At 44.3% G+C, this 25,819-nt stretch overlaps 1 protein-coding gene across 1 annotated transcript in view; it reads left to right on the plus strand.

The window, feature by feature from the left end:
• The window catches only part of SLC2A9 (solute carrier family 2 member 9), a 191,137-nt gene that overhangs the window by 153,977 nt on the left and 11,341 nt on the right, over positions 1-25,819 (plus strand). The window contains 2 exon segments of the mRNA XM_031664719.1: positions 24,000-24,022; positions 24,025-24,129. Of these exon segments, the coding sequence (XP_031520579.1) occupies positions 24,000-24,022; positions 24,025-24,129 (128 nt within the window).

Genomic DNA, 25,819 nt, shown 5'->3' on the forward strand with positions numbered 1-25,819 from the left:
AATAAAGTGCTAGGATGGAAAAGGGCCCATTGCATTCACGCACAACCCATTGTTTTTCTGTTAAATGGAGGAAAGCAAGATTCACGCTGGCAAAAAGTTCTTGAAGGACTACTGTTCGTCTCCCCATATTGGGAACAGTGTGACCAGCATTCAGGAGATTCTAGGCTCCGAAAGTGGATGCGTAAAGAACAAAAGATGATTCTCCCGGAGAGCCAACATGACGTGGGGAGGACTGTGAGCTGTGAGTCCACCCACCGTGCGTCGAATCCTCCATGCAACCAGTAGAGTGGTGCTGGCCTGTTCCCACCCTCATGCATCAGTTTACCCACATGTAAAATGGGCGCTAGGTGCTGAGAGGAGACAACATACATGAAGCGAGTCAGATGCAGCCCACATGCGTGGATGTGGAGTACGTCCAAGGTGCTGGCTGCCACTGCCTTCCTCATGGCTCCTGCCTTAGGAGCACTCAAGGCAGCATTGTCCCCGTATCCATGGATGTGCCATTTTGCCTGGGATCCCAGGTCTCAGCCCCATCTTCTTTCCCCAGTTCTCAGGTTGTCGCTGACCTGAACGTGAAGACTGAGCAGTTCTAGAAACAAGGAGGCATGTGTGACTGGAATGGAATCAACAGGCTCAAAGTGAAGGAAAACCAAGTCAGAGAGCAGGCAGGAAGCAAACTCCATGGCCACAGAGCCTGGTCAGTTCAGCAGCTGGATTCCAAGTGCAATGGGAAACTCTTGGCGGGTGTGCATCAGAGGACAAACTTCATCTCAATTCTATTTCAAATGATCACATGGGCTGTTGTGTGGATTAACATATTGGAGGAGGTGTGCCCAAGGTGTGCGCAACAGAGGGGAGCTGCCCTGAGGCAGATCTTTCAATAATAATAATAGTAATAATAATAATGATGGTAAAATAATGATAATACAATAGTAATTAGCGTCCACGTTCATATCCATCATTCTGTTGGATCAGTGCACCAGTTTTACAGATGAGAAAGCTGGGGAATAAGTAACAGGCCCTGCATATTGCAGTTAGTATCAAAGCAAGGACTGGGGCCCTTTCCCCCATGCCACAAGTCCTTCCTTGCCCTCCTGAATGGCTTGAGGGGTGAAACCACTACCTGGAGGCAGAGGGGTCCTAGATGAAGTGCTCGGCTATGCCTCACTTCTCTGTTTCACATCCTTGCATCTGGGGGCCATATGCTTTGAAATGCTCTGTTTGCCAACATGGCAAATCATGGGCCCCAGGGCCAGATTCCTGCAAACCAGTGTTACCGCAGGGACCTTGGGCTATCTCATCAATCCAACTGTGGCAAATCTTCAAAGACTGTCAAACAAAACCAGCTCCTGCCCATTCCCTTCCTTTATGTCCTGGAAAGAGTAGGAAACTCAGCCCTGCCATGTGGCATCGAGGGAAAGGCGTGAGCTTGGGTCAGACACAGGCTACACCTCCAGCCATGTGTGATATCTTTGGAAGTCACCTAGCCTCCCTAAGCCTCCACCTTGAGAGCTATTGTGCAATAAGAACTATTTAAAGACTGCTAAGCGGTATGTATGGTGCCTGGTACACAGAAGGCACTTAGTGAGTTTGAATTTCCTTCCTCGCCTCCTTGGTTTTATTAAGGCAGATTTAAAGTATTCTGTAACAATATAAATTATAAATTCAGAGTTCTGGAAAGAAATGATAAATGGTCTCATACAAATTTGTTTTCTTCACAAACCCACCAAAATGATGAGCACGTGATAATTTAATGATACCATTACGTGACTTACTAGAGAAAATTCTATGACAGGGTCTGTCTACATAAAGAGCAATACATCAACTCGACTTCTTGGAGGCATTCCTGGATGTGGGGTTAGTCAGAAGTTACATGGTGGATTTGCATTTAAAATAAAGTCACTCTTGTTCTCACATAGCCTCTGATGGAAATTCTCACCCCGCTGTGAAGTCTCATTCGTCAGGTCCAGCGAGCAGAAGACTGGTCAGTGGACATTCATTCTCTCACCCCTTAGTGCTTCCCTTTACATGCCCAACTTCTTTATTGAAACAAAATATAGATTAAAATATAAAACCAAGCTTGTCAGAATTATGCCTTAAGAGGACCTATGGGGAGGCTGTCTTAAAGAGGAAACTAATGCATGTGCTTTAGTGCAGGATTTTCTCAACTACATGCTGATCATTCACAGTCATTTTTCCCCTTTTATATATTCTCAGTCCTACCCCAAATTAATTCATTCAGCAAAAGATTTTAGCTGGGCACTGTGGTTCTGATACTTTGGGTGGCTGAAGCAGAAGGATTTCTTGAGCTCATGAGTTCAAGACCAGCCTAGGCAACATAGCAAGACCTCATCTCTACAAAAAATTTAAAACTTAGCCAGGCATGGTGGTGCATGCCTGTAGTCCCATCTACTTGGGAGGCTGAGATGGGAGGATGGTTTGAGCCCAGGAGGTCGAGGCTACAGTGAGCCATGTTCATGCTACTGCACTCCAGCCTGGGTGACAGAGTAAGGCCCTGTCTCAAAACAAAAAAATTTTTTGAACACATACTATGTACCAGGTACTATACTCTGTACTGATGACACAGAAATAGAGTCAGAGACATTTCTCGGTCCCCGTCAGGCCCATAATCCAATTAAGAAGACATATACACTGGTAACAGTAGGCCTCCCTGGGCGGGGCACATTCATTGTGCTTTATTGTCCAGTGCAATAGAGAGGAGCTGGAAAAACAAGGTTGATAGGCAAGAGCATTTGTTAAAAGTATTAATCAAGCACTTCTTGTGTTGATCCAGGCACAGGAGATACCCAGCGAATGACACAGGCCACTACAAGTGTATATTTATAGAACCATTCCTGGTAAGCTAATAAATATTGAGGATTACTGACCAGTGCTAGGAAGGAGTAAACAGGGTAAGGGGCTAGGGCAATGGGAGGAGAGGACTGCTTTTGTGATGTGTACAGGAAGGGCCCCCATGAGAAGCCAGCGCCACAGGCAGGACTTGGGTCTAAGAAGGAAGCCGCCCTGTGAGGATGCAGGGGAAGAATGTGCAAAGGTCCCGAGGCAGGCACTCGCTTGGAAGGTTCAGGAAAGCCTGCAGTGTTGGTAGCATAGGGGATAAAAAATATTTTTTCTTCAACCATCGTAGGTCCTTAGTTAAACAGACCCCTGTAACAAAAGACAGACTAACACAAGAAAAAAATACAGAAGCTTATTAACATGTATATTTCACATATACATGGGAGACACCCAGGGAATGAGTAGTGCTCAGAGAAGTGGCTTTAAATTCCTGCTTCGAGAAAAAACAGTAAATGTTGAAAGAAGCAACAAGATAAAGGAAAAGGACATTGAGTCTCTAGTGATGGCAACTTCGGGGAAAACAGATAAGTAGCAGATCGAGGTGGGTTAGGGAAACTGGTTCATGTAGTTTCCTCTGGTGTAAGCTCCAGACCTATGAGGTCCAAAGTTGTCATCAGTGGTTACCCTTTGTTCTCCCTGGCAGAAGAGGGTGGGGGCAGAATATCTCTTGTCTTTGTAAATCTGTGTCCTGCTTTTAGGCAAATAGAGGGAAGGGCAGAGAGCTTTCCTGCATCTACTTCTTTTTAAATGCCTTTAGCTCAACAGTCCTTTGTGTTTTGAGGTGGAATATTCTGATGTTCCATGTTAGTAAAGGAAAGAGATGAAATTAGAGATGAAGCTGGAAGGATAGTAGGGGCCGGAGGATAGAAGATCTCATAACTCCATGGTAAGAAATTAGGAATTTTACTTTCAACACCATGGGAAGCCATTGGAGATTTGAAGCAGAGGAAGGATTTGATCAAAATGTGAAAGATGTGTCTGTGCTTTAATCATTAAGTCAACAAGTAGTTTTTAAGCACCTACGACATGCCTGGTTCCATACTAGACCCAGGGGATGCAAAGATGAGTAAGACTCTCCTGATGAGGACACAGCCAGATTCATTCATTCATTCATTCACTCATTCACTTATCCATATTTATTGAGCCCAGAGGCCCCATATGCCAAGAGGAGCCCCTATATGACAGATAATGTTGTAGAAACTGGAGCAGTGCATGGAACAAAGCAAATAAACAAAAATCCCTGCCCTCAAGGAATGGACATTCTGTTGAGGGAGGCTTATTGTAAACACATGAAAATATAATGTAATTATATGGTTTGGATTTGTGTCCCCACCAAACCTCATGTTGAATTGTAATCCCCAGTGTTGGAGGTGGGGCATGGTGGGAGGTGATTGGATTATGGGGATGGATTTCTTGTGAATGGTTTAGCACCATCCCCTGGGTACTGTCCTTGTGATAGTGAGTTCTCATGAGATCCCATCATTTAAAAGTGTGTGGCACCTCCCCACCCTCTCTTTTGTTCCTGCTCCCACCATGTGAGACACCTCACTTCTCCTTTGCCTTCCACCATGATTGGAAGATTCCTGAGGCCTCCCAGAAGCTGAGTAGATGCCAGCATCATGCTTCCTCTACAGCCTGTTGGAACCATGAGCCAATTAAACCTCTTTTTCTATATAAATTACCCAGTCTCAGGTATTTCTTTATAGCAATGGGAGAACAGACTAATACATGTAGCAATAAGTGCACTGAAGAGAAGTCATGCAAAATGAGGAGGAGAATGATGGAGAAGATGCTATCTTAGGGTAGCCAGGGAAGGCCTCTCCACAGAGTTGATCATGGAGCAGAGATGGGGAGACAAGAAGGAGACAGCCACGCGCACATCTGCGCATGAGCAATCCAGACGGAGGAGCAGCTGGTGCAAAGGCCCCATGTGTCATTCAGGATTCATGATCACAGTTCCCAAGGTGCATGCACCAGCCTCAGGCTTCAGGGAGGACTTCCCGGGGCTGTGATATCTGATCAGGGACCTGGGAGACAATTGAGACTCAGATTGGGGCTCCATCACTGGACTCTTTCTTTCAAAAAGGAATGAGTTGCCCATCAATTGAGGTGTACAAGGAAGCCAGGCTGGCCTGGAGTCCAGCCCTATCTGGGAAAGGTGGGACCTGAAAGGGACAATGTCACTCCTAAAGGGATGAAATGAATGAGTATTGAAGCCAAGTTCAAATTCAGTCCTGTCCTGGGGAAGGCAGGATTTCAGCTCCTCAGTTCTTATTCCTTCACCTGTTTGTTTACTGGATCAGTCGTTAATTCATTTCTAAATACTCCTGTTCATCTGTTCACACACCCATCCATTGATCTCCCCACCTTCATTCAACACCCTCATCAAGTACCTCATCTGTGCCAGGTCTGTCGCTTCACCACGCATGAATCCATAAGGATGACGGGTAGTGTCCTTCTGTGTGCAGCAGGCTGTGCCAAATGGCTGGGCAGGGGCTGTGGGAACACAGAGGGAGACCCCAACAGCCTCAAAGGCAGGGAAGAGGTGGTGATGTGCAGTGAATTGTAAAAGCTGAGTCGTTTTTCAGGCAGACGAGGAGGGAGGAGAAGGAGGAGGAAGGGCATTTCCCACAGAGGAGAACACCTGGTACTCCCCAGGGGGCAGAGAGATAGCAGGTGCCATCCAGCAGGAGCTGCAGGTTGTCCTCACTCCCTCTGCTGTGAAAAGACGAATTCTCCTGGCAGGAAGAAGCCAGGCTGTGGGAAGGGGCCCAGAATGAGCAACTGTCAGGGCTCAGCAGGAAGATTTTGGCTGTCCACACCCTCGGTAGCTGGGGGCTGAGTGCAGCCAAGGGGGATTCAGCTTTTGGATCTGGAAATGGTTCGGCCTTGCAGAGGTCACTTGTCACAGCCAACTGGGGAAAGATAGCACACCTGGGGCTGCCGGTTCTGCAAAGAGAGCAGGCGCTGCCTGACTTCCAGCAGGGGCTTTGATATCAGTCTTAATATCTGTGGCAGCAACAGGAGCTGCAGGCTGTGCAAGTTGGAGGAAGACACCTGGAAAAGAAAAATAAGCTCACTTTTCTGCTGGGAGAAACTTTCAAGAGAAGTCAGAAACAGTGGCAAAGGCTGATGGGGTCACATGTGCGCAGGGTGCTTAAAGCGGGCCTTACTTCACCTATTCCATCACCCTGAGGATCTCCGTTTTAATCTGAACAAGGGCTTCAGTCTCTGTGCTCCCTCACTTGGCCTCATGGCTGGTATAGGAGAAAAACCATTCATCAATTTCTATCTCTACCACAAATTAGGTGAATGACTTTGAGCAATCCATCTTTCTGTGCCTTAGTTTCCTCATCTGTAAATTGGAAATAATACCACCTATCTAGAAAGAGTCTTAGCATGTAAAAACCAATCAGTATAGCTCTGCATGGAAGGCCACACTGTAAATGGTCAGCACATGGTAGATATGTTTGTTGAAGGTGTTCGCCTTGACGGAGAGGACCCCGTGGACAGTCCAATAGACCTGGTTTCAAATCCCACCTGTAATAGTCAGGGTTCTTTAGAGGGACAGAGCTAACAGGATAGATGTATATATGAGAGCAAGTTTATTAAGGAGAAGTGACTCACATGATCACAAGGTAAAGTCCCACGATAGACCATCGGCAAACTGAGGCACAAGGAAGCTAGTGGTGGATCAGTTCAAATCCCCAAACCGCAAAAGTAGGGAAGCCGACAGTGCAGCCTTCAGTCTGTGGCCAAAGACCTGAGAGTCCCTGGCAAGCCACTGATGTGAGTCCAAGAGTCCGAAAGCTGAAGAGCTTGAAGTCTGATGTTCAAGGGCAGGAAGCATCCAGCATGGGAGAAAGATGAAGGCTGGAAGACTCAGCAAGTCTGCTCTTCCACCTTCTCCTGGCTGCCTTATTCTGGCAGCACTGGCAGCTGATTAGATGGTGCCCACCCAGATTGAGGGTGGGTCTGCTTCTCCCAGCCCACTGACTCAAATGTTTACCTCCTTTGGCAGCACCCTCACAGGCACACCCAGGAGAAATACTTTGCATCCTTCAATCCAATCAAGTTGATACTCAATATTAACCATCATTCCACCTCTGCCTCTGCCTTACTAGCTGTGGGACCTTAGCTAAGAGTTTTTACCTTGTGTCCTCATCAGTAGTTTGCCCGGAACACTCTCAGATTATGCCTGACATCCTAATGTGATTATTAATACCACCCCCTTACACTCTCAAAATGTCTGAGTTTGGAAAGTAAACAGCATGGTGTCTCTACTCATCAATAAAATGGACAGTGCCATGCCCAAGGACTTTTATGAGGGAGAATGAAGGGAATGCAAAGGAAAAACTCTGATAAACATGGAAATGCCACCCGCTTGCCACCATAGCAGTCTTGATAAAGTACATGCATGGAAACATCAGTTCATTAACAAGGAGAAGCAGAAATTTATATTCCACCCCAGCCAGTCACAAAGACACCAACGTGGAAATGCGTTCACACCATCAATTAACCTCAGCATTGCTAAAGTATCAAGCTACCCCTAAAGTCCTTCTCCTGCCCACTCCATGTCCCCAGGTCTACTTCACATTTGAACCCTGTACCTTCCCATCTCTCGCCTCCCCTCTTTCTACTCAGTGCTTCCCTATGCAGATCAATTTAGTGTCTCAGAACCATTTACAATTCAAATGTTCTTTCTCGCCATATCATAATACAATATAATAAACCCTTGTAGGTAATCAGGAAATAATTAATTGTGGTACTACCAGAGTGACTGTCTGATTTGCTGACTCTGAAGGGGTTTCTGAGACATGGGATATTCTGTTTTTAAAGCTGGGACAGTAAGTTGGTTCCCCTAAGTACCGTGGCAGTGTGGATTAGAAAGCAATAGGAGTTCAGAAAAGGACATTTTGGGGCAGGCTTCAGTGGAGGGGACAGCAGGACTCTGAAAAGCTGGAAAATGTTTCTCCAAAAGAGACCCTAGGACACAGATGCCAGTGAAGGCAGTCTGTTTGGGGGTGATCGCAGGAGACATCAGGAGGGAGTGGGCCCTGAGGCAGGGCAGGGCCAGGCAGGCAGCCATGGAGTGTATTTCAGGGCAAGTTCCTGCTGTGGGCACCTGCAGCATGATCCTCTGGGGAGCTCTGGAAGACTGTGGGGGAAGACAACTGCATCCTCTCACAGGAAGCATGAAGGCACCAGCTCTCTTCAGTCCATCCTGGGGAGAGGCTCTGTCAGCTCCCCAGCCCTTCTGGCTTGTGAAAAGCCAACAAAAACCTCTGCCAGGGATGCCAGCAGGCAGGTGGAGGTGACAGCCTGAGATGGTGAGGGAGGATAGAGTAAAGACCAGCCATCCACATCTGCCTCAGCATTCCAGGGTCTGAGCTGGGGAAGAACAGAACTGCACAGGATTTAAGATGCTGTCTAGCCCAGGGACTGTGGCTTCTTCCGGGCTCTGTCTTCAGTTTCCAACCCTGCACTCCCTCCAAGCAGGAACTCGGTACCTTTTGTTCACTGAATGAACAAACAAAGTTCTGCAGCTGGGAAAACCAAGACCAAGGCTGAGGGTGTGATGGCCTCACATCACAGGAATGAGTGGGAACCTAGGTTCTGAGCTATGTCCCCTGGATCCTTGACCCTATTTCAGGCAGCCTTATAACTCCAGCACCCATACAAAGAACGCTTTTTTGTTTTTTTTAACTTTTATTTTCGTTTCAGGGGTTCATGTGCAGGTTTGATATATAGGTAAATTGCACATTACAGGAGTTTGATATACAGATTATTTCATCACCCAGGTAATAAGCATAGTATAGTACCTGTTTTTTCAGTCCTCACCCTCCTCCCATCCTGCACCCTCAAGTAGGCCGCAGTATCTATTGTTCCCTTGTGTCCATGTGTGCTCAATGTTTAGCTCCCACTTGTAAGTGAGAACATGTATTTGGTTTTCTGTTCCTATGTTAGTTCACTTAGGATAATGGCCTTCAGCTCCATCCATGTTGCTGCAAAAGACATGATCTTTTTCTTTTTAATGGCTGCATAGTATTCCATGGCATATATGTACCACATTTTCTTTACCCAGTCTGTTGTTAACGGGCATTTAAGTTGATTCCATGTCTTTGCTATTGTGAATAGTGCTGCAGTGAACATACACATGCATCTGTCTTTATGGTAGAACAATTTATATTCCTTTGAGTATGTACCCAATAATGGGACTGCGGGATCAAATGGTAGTTCTGTTTTAAGTTCTTCGAGAAATTGCCAGACTGCTTCCACAGTGGCTGAACTAACACATTCCCACCAACAGTACATAAGCTTTCTGTTTTCTCTGCAACTTTGCCAGCATCTGTTATTTTTTTACTTTTTAAGACTAGCCATTCTGACTGATGTGAGATGGTATCTCATTATGGTTTTGATTTGCATTTATCTAATGATTACTGATATTGAGCATTTTTTCTTGTTCTTGTTGGCTGCATGTATATCTTCTTTTTAAAAGTGTCTGTTCATGTCCCTTGCCTATTTTTAAATGGGGTTGCTTTCTGCTTGTTGATTTGCTTAAGTTCCTTACAGGTTCTGGATATTAGACCTTTGTCAGATGCATAGTTTGCAAATATTTTCTCCCATACTCTGGGTTGTATGTTTACTCTATTTATAGTTTCTTTTGCTATGCAGAAGCTCTTTAGTTTAATTAAGTTCCATTTGTCAATTTTTGTTTTTGTTGCAATGGATTTTGGCATCTATGTCATAAAATCTGTGTCAGGGACTATGTCCAGAATGGGTATTTCCTAAGTTTTCTTCCAGAGTTTTTATAGATTTGGGTTTTTACATTTAAGTCTTTGATCCATATTGAGTTGATTTTTGTATATGGTGTAAGGAAGGGGTCCAATTTCAGTCTTCTGCATATACTTCACCAATTATCCCAGCACCATTTATCGCACAGGAAGTCCTTTCCCCATTGCTTGTTTTTGTCAGCTTTGTTGAAGATCAGATGGTTGTAGGTAGGTGGCCTTATTTCTGGACTCTTTTCTGTTCCATTGGTCTATGTGTTTGTTTTCATACCAGTACCATGTTGTTTTGGTTACTGTAGCCTTGTAGTATAGTCTGAAGTCATGTTGCCTCCCGCTTTGTTCTTTTTGCTTAGGATCTTGGCTATTTGGGCTCTTTTTTTGGTTTCATATGAATTTTATAGTAGTTTTTTCTAATTCTGTGAAGGATACCATTAATAGTTTGACATGAATTGCATTGAATCTGTAAATTGCTTTGGACACTATGACCATTTTAACAATACTGATTTTTCCTATCATGAGCTTGGAATGTTTTTCTATTTGTTTGTGTCATCTCTGATTTCTTTCAGCAGTGTTTTGTAATTTTCATTGTAGGGATATTTCACCTCCCTGGTTAGCTCTATTCCTAGGAATTTTATTTTGTGTGTTTGTGTGGCTATTGTGAATGGGACTGAATTCTTGATCTTGTGCTCAGCTTGGATGTTGTTGGTGTACAGAAATGCTACTGGTTTTAGTGCATTAATCTTGTATCTTGAAACTTTGCTAAAGTTGTTTATCAGATCAAGAAGCTTTCTGGCAGAGACTATGGAGTTTTCTAAGTATAAAATTATATTGTCTGCAAACAGAGATAGTTTGACTTTTTCTCTTCCTATTTGGATGTCTTTTATTTCTTTCTCTTGCCTGATTGCTCTGGTTGGGACTTGCAGTACTATGTTGAATAGGAGTGGTGAGAGTGGGCAGCCTTGTCTGATTCTAGTTGTCAAGGGGGATGTTTCCAGCTTTTGCCTACTCAGTATGATGTTGGCTCTGGGTTTGCCATAGATGGCTGTTACTATTTTGGGGTATGTTCCTTCAATGCCAAGTTGTGGAGGCTTTTTAACATGAAGGGATATTAGTTTTATCAGAAGTCATTTCTGCATCTATTGAGATGATCATGTAGTTTCTGTTTTTACTTTTGTTTATGTGATGAATCACATTTATTGATTTGTATATGTCGAAGGAATCTTACATTCCAAGGATAAAGCCTACTTCACTATAGTGGATAGCTTTTTGATGTGCTGCTGGATTTGGTTTGCTAGTATTTTGTTGAGGATTTTTGCATCTATGTTCATCAAGGATATTGGCCTGAAGTTTTATTTTGTGTATGTATGTGTCTCTGCCAGGTTTTGGTATCAGGATCATGCTGGCCTCATAGGATGAGTTGAAGAGGATTCCATCCTCCTCAATTTTTTGGAATAGTTTTGTTAGGAATAGTACCAGCTCTTCTTTATGCATCTGGTAGAATTCAGTTGTGAATCCATCTGTTCTTGAGCTTTTTCTGGTTGGTAGGCTTTTAACTACCACTTCAATTTCAGAAGTTGTTATTGGTCTCTTCAGGATTTCAGTCTCTTCCTTGTTCAATCTTGGGAGGTTGTATATTTCCAGGAATTTATCAGTTTCTTCTTGGTGTTCATAATAGTCTCTGAGGGCTTTTTGTATTTCTGTGGGGTCAGTGGTAATGTCTCTTTGTCATTTCTGATTGTGTATTTGAATTTTCTCTCTTTTTAAATTAGTTTAGATAGTGGCCTATCAGTCTTATTTATTCTTTAAAAAAATCAGCTCTTGAATTCATTGATCTTTTGTATTTTTTTGTGTCTCAATTTCTTTCAGTTCAGCTCTGATTTTGGTTATTTCTTATCTTCTGCTAGCTTTGGGATTGGTTTGCTAATTCCTCTAGGTGTGATGTTAGGTTGTTTATTTGAGATCTTTCTAACTTTTTGATATGGGCATTTAGCACTATGAACTTTTTTCTTAACACTGTTTTAGCTGTGTCCCAGAGATTCCGGTATGTTATATCTTTGTTCTCATTAGTTTCAAACAATTTCTTTATTTTTGCCTTAATTTCATCGTTCACCCAAAAGTCATTCAGGAGCATGTTTAATTTTCATATAATTGTATGGTTTTCAGTGATCTTCTTAGTAAAGATTTCTATTTTTATTGCACTGTGTTCCAAGGGTGTGGCTGGTCTAATTATTTTTTCAATTTGCTGAATATTGTTTTATGGCCAATTGTGTGGTCAATTTTGGAGTATGTGCAAATGAGAAGAATGTCTATTCTGTTGTTTTTGGGTGGAGAATTCTGTAAGTGTCTGTCAGGTTCATTTGGTCAAGTGTTAAGTTCAGGTCCCAAATATCTTTGCTGGTTTTCTGCCCTGATCATCTGTCTGATACTGTCATTGGGGTGTTGACTTCTCCTGCTATTATTGTGTGCTGTGTCTCCTTGTAGGTCTCTAAGAACTTGTTTTATGAATCTGGGTACTCCATGTTGGGTGCATATATATCTAGCATAGTTAGGCATTCTTGTTGAATGGAGCCATTTATCATTACGTAATGCACTTCTTTGTGTTATTTATTTTTGTTGGTTTAAAATCTATTTTGTCTGAAATTAGAATAGCAACCCCTGATTTTTTCTGTTTTCCATTTGTTTGGTAAATTTTTCTCCATCCTTTTACTTTGAGTCTATGGGTGTCATTGAATGTGAGATGTGTGTCTTGAAGAAGACAGCATATAGTTGGGTCTGGCTTCTTTATCAAGCTTGTCACTTGTGCCTTTTTTTTTTTTTTTTTTTTGAGAGGGAGTTTCACTCTGTCACCCAGGTTGGAGTGCAGTGGCACAATCTCGGCTCACTGCAACCTCTGCCTCCCAGGTTCAAGTGATTCTCGTACCTCAGCCTCCTGAGTAGCTGGGATTACAGTGCATACCACCACGTCCAACTAATTTTGTATTTTAGTAGAGATAGGGTTTCACCATGTTGGCCAGGCTGACCTTAAGTGATCCGCACATCTCGGCCTCCCAAAGGGCTGGGATTGCAAGCATGAGCCACCACACCTGGCCTCTGTGCCTTTTAATTGGGGCATTTTGTCCATTTACATTCAAGGTTAATACTGGTATGTGCAGATTTGATTCTGTCATCATATTGTTAGCTGATTATTTTACAGACTTGATTGTGTAGTTGTTTTATAGTATCACTGGTCTGTGTATTTAAGTGTGTTTTGGTAGTGGCCAGTAATGGTCTTTCCTTTCCATATTTAGCACTCCCTTCAGAAACTCTTATATGGCAGATCTGGTGGTAATGAATTCCCTTAGCACTTGTTTATCTGAAAAGCATCTTATTTCTCCTTTGTTTATGAAGCTTAGTTTGACTGGCTACAAAATTCTTGACTGGAATTTCTTTTCTTTAAGAGTACTGAATATAGGCCCCCAGTCTCTTCTGGCTTGTAGGGTTTCTGCTGAAACATCCACAGTTAGCCTGATGGGGTTCACTTTGTTGGTGACCTGCCTCTTCTCTACAGCTGCCTTTAACATTTTTTCTTTCATTTTGACCTTGGAGAATCTGATGGACTGTGTGTCTTGGGGATGTTCATCTTATACAGTATCTTGCAGGGGTTCCCTGCTTTTCCTGAAGGAAATTTTCATGGACAATATCCTCAAACATGTTTTCCAAGTTGCTTGCTTTCTCTCCCTCTCTTTCAGAGACACCAGTGAGTCATAGATTTGGTCTCTTTACATAATCCCATATTGCTCAGAGATTTCGTCCTTTCTTTTTATTCTTTTTTCTTTATTTTTATTGACTGAATTATTTCTGAAAACCAGTCTTCAAGCTCTGAGATTCTTTCTTCATCCTAGGCTATTCTGCTTCTAGTACTTGTGATTATATTATGCATTCTTGAAATGAGTTTTTCAGCTCTATTAGATAGGTTTGGTTTTTTTCTTAAAATGACCATTTCATCTTTCACCTCCTGTATTGTTTTATTGAATTCCTTAGATTCCTTGGGGGTTTTGACCTCCCAAATCTCAGTGATCTTCATTCCTATCCATATTCTGAATTCTAGGTCTGTCATTTCAGCCATTTCACTATGGTTAAGAACCATTGCTGGGGAATTAGTGTGGTCATTTGGAGATAAAAAGATGCTCTGGCTTTTTGAGTTGCGAGAGTTCTTGCACTGGTTCTTTCTCATCTATGTTGACTAAAGGCCCTTCAATCTTTGAGGCTGCTGACCTTTAGATAGGGTTTTTTTTGCTTTTATCTTCTTTGATACCCTTGGGGGTTTGATTGCGGCATGAGGTGGGTTCAGTTGACTGTCTTCATTTCGGGAAGATTTTAGGGAGCCAATGCTCAGCTCAGCACTCCTGGGTTGCATGCTCTGGCTCTGGGGGACTGACATTGGGCCCCTAGATTTGTTCTCTGGCCCCTCAAGGTTAGGAACCTGTTACGCTGAATGGGCCAAGGTGTTCCCAGCCCATTGACCAAAACACTCCAATGGGTGTGCCAGCCAAAGCACTTCAGCAGTGGGATCCATACTCGCTCACATGTGCCAGCAGCTGCAACGGTGCAGTGGGGTGCATGTGCATTGGCTGGGGTGGGGCGCAGCAGGAGTTGGGTGACGGTGTTCCTGCACATAGCTGGGCCAGTGATGGAAGGCAGCAGAGCAGGGGTGGGACACTGGTGGGAGTGGGGTTGCCAGCACCTGTGCTAGTCCTTGCACCAGTGGGGGTGGGGCAATGGCAGGAGCAGGGTTGCCAGTGTCCATTTGTGCATTCATGCTGGCAGTGGCAGCATGGCAGGGTACCCATGTATCAGTAGGGGGCACAGCAGGGTGCACACATGCCAGCAGTGGAGGCACTATGGGGTACATGCACACACATGTACTGGAAGAGGGGGAGGCAAGGTCCACTCACAGTGCACCAGCAAAGTGATGATGGGGTGGTGGGGAGTGGGGCATGAACAAGTGTGTGCCAGTGAAAGGAGGCTGTGGTGAGGGGAGGCTGTGGGTGGGCTGGTGCACACCAGTGGGGGCCAGTCTGCTAGAGTTCTCCAATGGTCAGACATGGTCTACTGGCAAAGGAGCCATGATGAGGGCCCCAGGAAAGCACCCTGGTTGGGCATCTGACACTGCACTACACATGGGCACAGCCAGGCTGGGGCCCCAAGAGAGTCCAGCAGATAGGGGGCATTCAGAATGTACTGGCTTCATCCCACAGGCAAGGCCACCCTGCTCTGTCCAGGTCTGACAGTCACACAAAGGCTAACGCCTTGTAGAGGAGCATGGCAAGCCTTGGGGAATGGGCATTACTGGCTATGCTTCACTGCAGATGTTCCCACATCAAACCCTCTAGGCACTACACAGGCCGGAGTCCTGCCCCTGCCACCGTCTAAGCAGTTCTCCCTGCCATCTCAAGTCTCTGTGGGGTTGTGGGGTCTCCTGCTGCTAGGATTCTGGAAGTCCATGGTGAGAGCAGGCCATTACTCACCTGTTCAACTCACCCCTTCCCCAGGAGTCACTGGGGGCCAGGAAACAAATCCCTTTGCTTAACAGCCCCATGCAGGGTTCCCAGACTTCCCGGCTTCAGCCCAGCATCTGCATCCTCCCTCTATCCACTCTCAATGCCTTCTCTCGGAGGATGTGGCTTGAGTGTGCCAGTCTTCCTGATGTCCCAGTCCGTTGGTGGGAGATGTTCCTCCTAGCTTGACCCTCTTTTATCTAGTCACCCTTACTTTTCTATTTCAACACCCCCTCCCAGCCACGTGCTCATCCAAAAAGGAAGAATGTTAAAATGCGCCCACGAGAACCTACCAGCCAGACTGCTGGCCTCCGTCTTTATTGAAACAGAAACTCCTCACCAAGCTTAGAAACAGGTCATCTGAGTGTGCTTAACTCACCACCAAACAGAACACATCGCTGTGGGTTTGTTCTGATAGACTTTAATTGTGTTTTCTAACCTGCTAATTAACTGTCCCACTCATTGTGCTGTAGCAGCTTCCTCTTTTTAATTAGAATTAACATTCAGTTTGGCCTTACATGGCCCGTTTGCTCCTGAGGCTGTTCAAAAACATCCTCTCCCCCAGACAATCCAGGATAGTAATGTTCAAGCCTATTGATTCAACGAAAGAACACAGATTTTACATCCCACTGGAAAATAGTGTATGTCAAAATATACTAATGAATAGTCAAGAGGAAGAATCTCTTTACATTTCCCTAGAGCAGAGATCAGGAAACAATCTTAGTCTTATGACCGATCCTACACAAATTCAAGTTAGAATCACCGTGTATGGTTGTTAACGATGCTGAGGCATGAACTTCTTTTTCACAAACATCTTCCCTTGTGTTTCCGGAGTTTCTGAACCACTGTTTCCTAACCAGTGTCCCCGTCTGCCTCCACTTCCTCCCTCTGCTGACCCCTATCCCACTCTGCATCAGGGACACTTCTCAAATCACAAATCTGCTCTTGTTTCTCGCCTCCTAAAACCCTTCAACGGGCCTACAGCTTCTGCATGCAAACTCCTGCCCCAAGCATGGCCTCCTAGACACCCTGGAATCTACCCTTGCTGGCCCCTCCCAAGATGCCTCTGCTGTCCCACCTCCCCATCGCAGCCGGGCTCTCACCAAACCTGCACCCTGTTTAGCCCTCCGTCTCCTCAACTGCATAAAGAATTTCCGGCAGGGTGCGGTGGCTCAAGCCTGTAATCCCAGCACTTCGGGAGGCCGAGGCAGGCGGATCACGAGGTCAGGAGATTGAGACCAGCCTGACCAGCATGGAGAAACCCCGTCTCTGCTAAAAAGACAAAATTAGCCGGGCGTGGTGGGGGGCACCTGTAGTCCCAGCTAGTCAGGAGGCTGAGGCAGGAGAAAGGCGTGAACCCGGGAGGCAGAGCTTGCAGTGAGCCGAGATCACGCCACTGCACTCCAGCCTGGGCAACAGAGTGAGACTCTCTCACAAAAATAAAAGAAAAAGAATTTCCACTCATCCTTAAAAGATCTGTTTAACTATCATCATTTTCCCTTCATCTGCACATTCCGCAAACATCTGTGAAGCACCCAAGAGACAAACATGATTTGCTATGGGGGAAACAACAGTGAGAAAAAGAGACAAAATGCCTGCCCTCAAGGAGCACAATGAACAAGCAAAAGATAAATGCAAAGATGAGGATGCAATCCATGGAAATAAATAAACATGAGGCTGTGATCGAGAATAAGATAGTGGTGGAGGGACCTCCCCCTTTTGCCTAATTAAATAGATGCTCATGTCTCATGCCCATTCCTGGAGAAGTCTCCTTTCCATTTTTTTTTTTAGAAAACATATCCCGTGTGGTTAGACCACAGGCTTGCATAGATACTTTTGCTGGCTACCTGGCTGGGCTGTGTAGAAGGGGAGAAAGGCACCATTGCTTCTTTATCCTATACTGGGAGCCAAGCTCATGTGAAGTAAATTGCCCATATCCTTGTGCGCCCTGAAATCTTTCCAAAGCCGGGGTCATTTCCAGCAGTGGGAACAGTCTAAGCGTGGGTGGGTACCAGGAATTCCCAAGGACACAATAGAGCAGTCAGTCAGGCTAGTTTGGAAGTCTTAGATCCTACTCCTCTGAAACATTGGGAGTCTCACTCCACCTCTCTGGCCTCAGTTTCCCCACCTGAAATATTGGGTTGGGGCTGGCCTAGGGGGTGCCTAAGGTATTTTCTGCCTCTAACTTTTGCAGTGTTTCTGGATACAACAGGAGGAAACTTCCTTTGCTCTTTCAGTTCAGACCAATGACTCCTGATAATTTGATCTTCCTTGCCCAAGATCAACAATGTCTGATGCCATATATGATGCCATTTTATCACTCCTTTTCTAAAATAATTAGAAACCCTACAAAGAGAAAACCTTTCAAGAACACATAGAAAGTGCTCAATACATTTTTACTATTTTATTGCTGCCCAATAAAGGAGAACATTAATCTTGTGCTTGGGCCTGGCTTTCTTGACTCAGTGGACCTCAGATGCTGATGGCTCCTCAAAGGCAGAAGTTGAATCAGCTTTCTGCCACCATCGATGCCCCAGCGTGGCTCCTGGCACATAGTCAGTTCCCAGCAAACACTGAGGGGATTAATGACGAGCAGAAGAGGAATCGCCATGATCATTGATATTGATTGGGCCTTTGCCACTGATATGGTTTGGCTCTGTGTGCCCACCCAAATCTCATGTCAAATTGTAATCCCCATGTGTCAGGGGAGGGACCTGGTTGGAGGTGATTGGATCACGGAGGTGGTTTCCTTTATGCTGTTCTCATGACAGTGAGTGAGTTCTCATGAGATCTGATGGTTTAAAAGTGTGTGACATCTCCGCCTTCACTTTCTCTCCCCTGTTCCGCCACAGGAAGATACACTTGCTTCCCCTTCCCTTTCCACCGTGATCATAAGTTTCCTCAGACTTCTCCAGCCATGCGGAACTGTAAGTCAATTAAGTCTCGTTTCTTCATAAATTACCCGGTCTCAGGTAGTTCTTTACAGCAGTGTGAAAACGGACTAATATAGCCACACATTAAACACGTTGCTAAACACTATCTGATTTAATCCCCAGTTCAGACCTAAGAGGCAGGAACTCCTGTTCTGTCTTCATTTTATGTACAAGAAAATGGAGAGCCAGAGATACGACTTACCTGTGGTCACACAACTTGGAAGTGGAGAGGGGGAATTTAAACTGGATTAAACCTGGTGACTAAGAGAAAATATATCTAAAGGATTAAGTGACATATGGACACACTTGTGGAGGTTTTTAAGGAGATTTCTAGGCATTTGGGGGGCGGGCTTTAGAAATTGATGATAGTGGTTCCATTGGAAGAATTTTAACAAATATGAATTAAAGAAAAGTTTGGGCAGTACCCTTTATTTCTTTTATGTAAACATGAAATTACAATTGAGCTTTCTCTTGGTTACTTGGGCAAGAGTTAGTGCCAGTGCTCTTAGCTACTAGTCTGGCCACCTCCACATGGTAATAATTTGCCATGTGCCAAGTAAGCACTATCAAGGTTTCGACTTTACTGAGATTTTAAATGGCTCATTAAGTGAGATTATAGGCAAGGAAACTGAGGTCTAGAGAAGGACCAAGGCCTCCCACCTAGTGGTCAGCAGAGCCAGAGGAGCCCATTGAGAGTCAGGGTGAGGCAAGGCTCTGCAAGGAGCCCCCAGGAAGCATCTGCCACACCTCCTCATCCCTGGTTGCTCAGCAGCCTCCCCTGCCTCCCTACCTAGGAAGCACATGCCTGAGGAGGTGGGTGTCTAAGCTCCTCTCAGAAATGAGGACAGACCTCGCATACATCCTCTGAGGGGAGGAGCTTCCTGTGTGCACTCTGGTCCCACCCTCCCAACAGGCTGCAGGGCATGAGTTCTAATTGCTCATATATCTTGGCTGTTGTCATAGAACAGATCTGTTTGGGAGCCTGTGCATTTTCAAATTCCCAAATGTCTCTCCTAGAGAAAGGGCAGAGGAGAAAGTCTCTTATCTGAGTCTGGATCTCTTGGTTTCGGAGCCAAGTCTATCATTTACTGCTTGTGCCACCTTGAGCAAGTCACTCTCTACTCTGGGTCGCAAATTCCTCACCAGTTAAATGGAGTTAGAGTAACTGCCTCCCAAGATAGTTCTTACATCATCTAGTAGAGTCTGCAAATGCCTAGCACAGAACTTGACATGTAAATGTCGGATGGAAATGGATGAATGAGTGGATGAACAAGATAAAGTCTATTGACATAAACAAAGCAGAATGGCCATGAAGGGTTTTCAAAATGATTATATTTCAATAAAAGAAAAGAGCTATTTTTAAACCTGATGCTTAGCAGAAAAGTTATTTAAAGGATTAAGTGACATATGGACACACTTAAGGAAATTTCTAAGGGGGTTTCTAGGCGTTTTGAAGGGCTTTAGAAATTGATGATTGTACTTCCATTGGAAGAATTTTAATAAAAATGAATTAAGGAAAAGTTTGGGCAGTTGCCCTTTATTTCTTTTATTCAAAAATAAAATTAAAATTGAACTTTTTCTAGGGTACATGGGCAAGAGTTAGAAAATAGGAGGGAGAAAGGGCCTAAAGATAATATGTAGGAAACGTTACTGGAAGCAGAAATAACAAAGCTGGCTCTAGAGAAATATCACAGGTGCACGTTGCTAAGCATAGTCTCATTTAATGCACAAAACAAAACTAAGTAGGAATTATTATTATCTTCATTGTATACATGAGAAAACTGAGAACCATAGGTACATGTGGTCACATAGCTAGTAGGTAAAGTGATGGGAATTTTTATCAGGTTTATCGCTGGAGAAAGAAAGGTAGCAGATAGTTCCTCACTGTAGACACCAGGGCGCTGTTGCCACAAGACAGCTTGGTTGTTAGGCCAGCTGAGCTGGAGCACAGATTCACAGAGAACAGAGATTTGGAGGAAAAGGCAGTTTTCAAAAAGTAATTCTTATATGAAGAACATGCATAATTCAATTCCTTTTCACTTGAACATAACTAAATGTAACTATTAGGAATTTACCAATGAGATAGAAGAATGTTTCTTTGCTTATGAACATTTCTGAAGGAAAAGTAATGGCATTATTAACGAAGTAGATCGATACATTATTAATGAAGTAAACAATGTCTCAAAATTATTAGGAATATTTTTAGGTTATCTACAGAATTTTTTAAATTACTTGGCAAATTTTTACATAGAATACTCAATTAATCAGCACGTATTTTCTACTTTCCTGGCAAGAAGGGAGGAAAATGAGTGGGGGAGGGAAAGAGATGGGGAGAGAGAAAGAGGGGAATAAAATAATTTCAAGGTGAGGGACAGATACCTCAATCCATATCACCTCTTGATATTCTGTGAAGAAAGGAGTCAGAGGGACTTTTTTTTTTTTTTTTTTAACTAAATCTGGCTCTTCCACCAAGTTTTATGACCTTGAGCAAATACATTTCCCTCTCTGAGCCTCATTTTCCTAATCTGTAAAATAAGAGTTTTTATTTTACCTAGAGTCCTAGGCTTCTATGCCTCAAATGCATGGATTCAAATCTGGTTTCCTTTTCCACAATGTATGTGCTACTAAGGCAAGAGCAACTATATGTTATTGGGAAAGCCCTTTTCTGCCAAAGCAAATTGGCGGGCAGACCACCCGCTCAGGAAAAACAGTTAGTCAACCAGTGTGGCTCAGTGTCCATGGGATCCAGGAGCCAGGAAGCTTACTCTGATCACATGATTCATAGTCTCCTGGAACATGCTTCTTCTGAATCATCATCATCATCATCATTAAAAGCTATTGAGTGTTCCTCACACCTCAGACACAATTCAATGTGTATTATCTGTATTAGGTCCTTTAAGCTTTGCAATGACCCCATGAAATCAATTCCATTGTCCTTGCTTACAGAGGAGGAAATTCGAGCCGGAAAGGTGAACTAATGTGCCCAAGGTCACACAGAGCCTGCAAGTGGCAGAACCAAGACTCTAACCCAGATGGTCTGATTGAAGCAGCATGCTCCAAACTACAGTATCAGACCCCCACCCAGGCCCCTAACTACAGTGTTACACCCTCACCTCAGGCCCCTAACTTTAGGGTAAGACCCCCACTGCACACTCCTAATTAGAGTGTGGGACCTCCACCCCATGTTCTTAACCCTAGTGTTATACCCCAGCTCCTGAAACGAGTACTTAGGTGTATATGATATAAAGATTTTCATCACTGTTGTTATTAGTAATGGCTACCTGATTATTGCAATAGTCACTGAGAAGTTAAACACTTAAGGAATAGATGGCAGTAGCAAAGATTCTTGTTACCTTCCCCAAATCCCGTGGTCCACACCCTTTTGTGATTCCCGGACACACCTACGACTGCTCCCATATGTGGCTTTTTGCCTGAGGACTTCCCCGGCCCTCTCAGCCCACATTGTGGCCGGCCAAAAGCACTGCTCAAAGTGTAACAGTCAGTGACTGATGGGACATGGTGGATAGATAACCCAGCCCTCTTACCCCTCAGATGGGGTAACTCTGAGATGTGTTTTCCACAGTTTCCCAAGGGTCCCAGTTGGATTAAGATGTGGCTGACCATGGTGGTGTTGCTAATAACACACCCCTTATCCACCTCCTTCACTTCCCTGCACTCTTCCCTGCCTTTTCTGGGATCAACTGGCACATAAACTGCTTCTCAGTGTCTGCTTCTGGGGCAATCCAGAATAGGATACTCAAACAAGATAACAAAGAAGACTCTAATAAGATAACAAGATGAGTGGACCCACATGCATAATTAATTGGGGCTAATTTTCAAAGTTTAAGCTATATTGGACTGTTGGGCAACCGTCCACTCCGAGTCGTTTTTGATTTGTTGGAGTGCAAGCCTTGCTGGCAACGTAGCAGAGTGATAACGGTGAAAGGTCTGGAGAGATTCAGACTTGAGTTGGCCCTAGCTTTGTGTCTTTGTCTCCCTGGGTTGCTTGGTTGGGTCAGCTTGCTCAGTGATTGTGTGTGTGCAATGCTTACCTTGAAAGCTTTACCTTGATGGGGCAATTGTCTCTGAATTCAGTCCCTTCCTTTCATCTCACCTGCCATGATCTGAGCCCTCCTGAACAACTATTGCTTCCTCCCTGGACTGCCCTGACAGCCCCCTGCATCCACTCCTACACCCTCTCGGCTTTTCTCCAAACAGCAGTGACCTCTGTGAAATGCAAATTGATCACCTCAACTGCTGCCTAGCAGCCCAAAGTAGTTTTCTTCAACTGCAAATCCCTCTCCATGATCTACAAGAGGCTGCTTCATTGCCCCTGCTCACATTTGCTACCTCACCCCATTCCTCTCTGCCTCCTTCAGGTGTCTGGACAGATTGGCCCCTATCGTAGACCTTGGCCCAATCCTTTCACCTGTAGGACCTCTGCCGGCCCCTTTCTCCACCCAACATGATCTTCCCCAGATCTTCAGGAGCCACCTCTCCTTCTTCAATCCACATCTCCACCATTTCCTCCGCAGGGCATCCTTCTCCACCCAGTACCAAAATAGACAGTGTATCTCCTCCAGAATGCTTATCACATTTTGTATTTATATTTATTTATTCATTTGCTCACTCCCTTTTTTAATTTTTATTTTTTTATTTCCGTAGGTTTTTTGGGGGGGCGGGGAACAGGTGGTGTTTGGTTACATGAATAAGTTCTTTAGTGGCGATTTCTGAGATTTCGATGCACCCATCACCCAAGCAAAATACATTCACCCAATTTGTAGTGTTTTATACCTCAGGCTGGTGTCCAACATGCATGATCTCGGCTCACTACAACCTCCACCTTCCAGGTTCAAACGATTCTCCTGCCTCAGCCTCCCGAGTAGCTGGGATTACGAGCATGCACAACCACGCCCAGCTAATTTTTGTATTTTTAGTAGAGACGGGGTTTCACCATGTTAGTCAGGCTGGTCTCAAACTCCTGAACTCATGTAATCCACCGGCCTCTGCCTCCCAAAGTGCTGGGATTACAGGCGTGAGCCACCGCGCCTAGCCCCAGTTGTATCATTCTTATGCCTTTGCATCCTCGTAGCTTAGCTCTCACTTATGAGTGAGAACATATGAGGTTTGGTTTTCCATTCCTGGGCTCACTACCATTTTAATGAACAAATCATCCCAGCAGACAAGGGTTCCCCATGAAAGCAAGGACATGCTGCTTTTGACCTCAATGTTGGAACAGTCCCAGCACATAAATAATTGTTGGATGTTGACACAATGAATGGCTCCGTCCTAGTAATTTCCAAATTGTGTTCAGTGTCTCTCTAGAGTTTGGTAAAAGTCCCTGAGGGATTTCCTGTCCCTTGTCCACTCTGTCTTGTCTGAGAAACACCCAGGTGTAGATCTCATTGGCAGGGTGGTGACTCCAGTTGGAGATGGGGAGGTTCAAGTGGGATCCCAGCAGTTGTGCTGAGCCCCAGGTCCTGGTCTGGGCAAAGGGTGCGATCACTGGTCTTACTGAACAGGATATGGAGGAATAGAAGGGTATAGACCTCAGACCACATGTGAGTTTGGAAATGTGGCGGGGGCAGCTTGGGTTGTGGTGGTGACTGGAGGCTCTCCTGGCATCAGAAAGTAAAGGGTAATAAATGCCCTGCAATTGCACAGGACAGTCTCTCAAAATAAAGACTTGTCCCACCCCAATGTCAATGATGTCTCCACTGAGTAACACTAAGTCACCAGGGCGACTCAGAAACTGGGGCCCACTACACATCCAGTCAAGTGGCAGGGGCGGGGCTCTAAAGTGTGGCAGATGGAGATGGATGCTGGAGGCATGACCTCCTCAGATTGATTAATTCCATGTCCTGGCTCACACATTGCAGGTGGCATCCCGTTCATCTTGACTAAGGTGAGTACTTCCAGCAATCTCAGCAGCCAGCTACCTTCATCATCGCAGGCACCGTCAACTGGCTCTCCAACTTTGCTGTTGGGCTCCTCTTCCCATTCATTCAGGTATGACTGAAAAGGAGTCTTTTGCCCATGGGGTTCCCTTTGATTCTGCAGCTTTTAAGGGGTGATTCATAGAGCAGAGGTTGATCTCTCTCCTTTCAACTGGAAACTCATGCTATTTTCCTAAGGAAGGAAGAAACTATGCTTCAGGCACCGTGATGCCTACTGCTTTGTTCTTTTGGCTTAGGACTATACTACAAGGCTACAGTAACCAAAACAGCATGGTACTGGTATCAAAACAGAGATATAGATCAATGGAATAGAACAGAGCCCTCAGAAATAATACCACACATCTACAACCATCTGATCTTTGACAAACCTGACAAAAACAAGAAATGGGGAAAGGATTCCCTATTTAATAAATGGTGCTGGGAAAACTGGCTAGCCATATGTAGAAAGCTGAAACTGGATCCCTTCCTTATACCTTACACAAAAATTAGTTCAAGATGGATTAAAGAGTTAAATATCAGACCTAAAACCATAAAAACCCCAGAAGAAAACCTAGGCAATACCATTCAGGACATAGGCATGGGCAAGAACTTCATGTCTAAAACACCAAAAGCAATGGCAACAAAAGCCCAAATTGACAAATGGGATCTAATTAAACTAAAGAGCTTCTGCACAGCAAAAGAAACTACCATCAGCGTGAACAGGCAACCTACAGAATGGGAGAAAATTTTTGCGATCTACCCATCTGACAAAGGGCTAATATCCAGAATCTACAAAGAACTTAAACAAATTTACAAGAAAAAATCAAACAAACCCATCAAAAAGTGGGCAAAGAAAATGAACAGACACTTCTCAAAAGAAGACATTTATACAGCCAACAGACACATGAAAAAATGCTCATCATCACTGGCCATCAGAGAAATGCAAATCAAAATCACAATGAGATACCATCTCACACCAGTTAGAATGGCGATCACTAAAAAGTCAGTAAACAACAGGTGCTGGAGAGGATGTGGAGAAATAGGAACACTTTTACACTGTTGGTGGGACTGTAAACTAGTTCAACCATTATGGAAGACAGTGTGGCAATTCCTCAAGGAACTAGAACTAGAAATACCATTTGACTCAGCCATCCCATTACCGGGTATATACCCAAAGGATTATAAATCATGCTGCTATAAAGACACATGCACACGTATGTTTATCGCGGCACTATTCACAATAGCAAAGACTTGGAACCAACCCAAATGTCCATCAGTGATAGACTGGATTAAGAAAATGTGGCACATATACACCATGGAATACTATGCAGCCATAAAAAAGGATGTGTTCATGTCCTTTGTAGGGACATGGATGAAGCTGAAAACCATCATTCTGAGCAAACTATCGCAAGGACAGAAAACCAAACACCACATGTTCTCACTCATAGGTGAGAATTTAACAATGAGAACACCTGGACACAGGGTGGGGAACATCACACACTGGGGCCTGTCATGGCGTGGGGGGAGGGGAGGGATAGCATTAGGAGATATACCTAATGTAAATGATGAATTAATGGGTGCAACACACCAACATGGCACATGTATACGTATGTAACAAACCTGCATGTTGTGCACAAGTACCCTAGAATTTAACGTATATATATACAAAAACACTTCCAACTTTATGTCTAATGCATCGAGGATTAGGACTAGAATAAAGGGACTATATAAGCCAAATATTTTCTCCAAAAGAAAAAAGAAAG

Source organism: Papio anubis, chromosome 3 (assembly GCF_008728515.1).
Source record: "Papio anubis isolate 15944 chromosome 3, Panubis1.0, whole genome shotgun sequence".
NCBI lineage: Eukaryota > Metazoa > Chordata > Mammalia > Primates > Cercopithecidae > Papio > Papio anubis.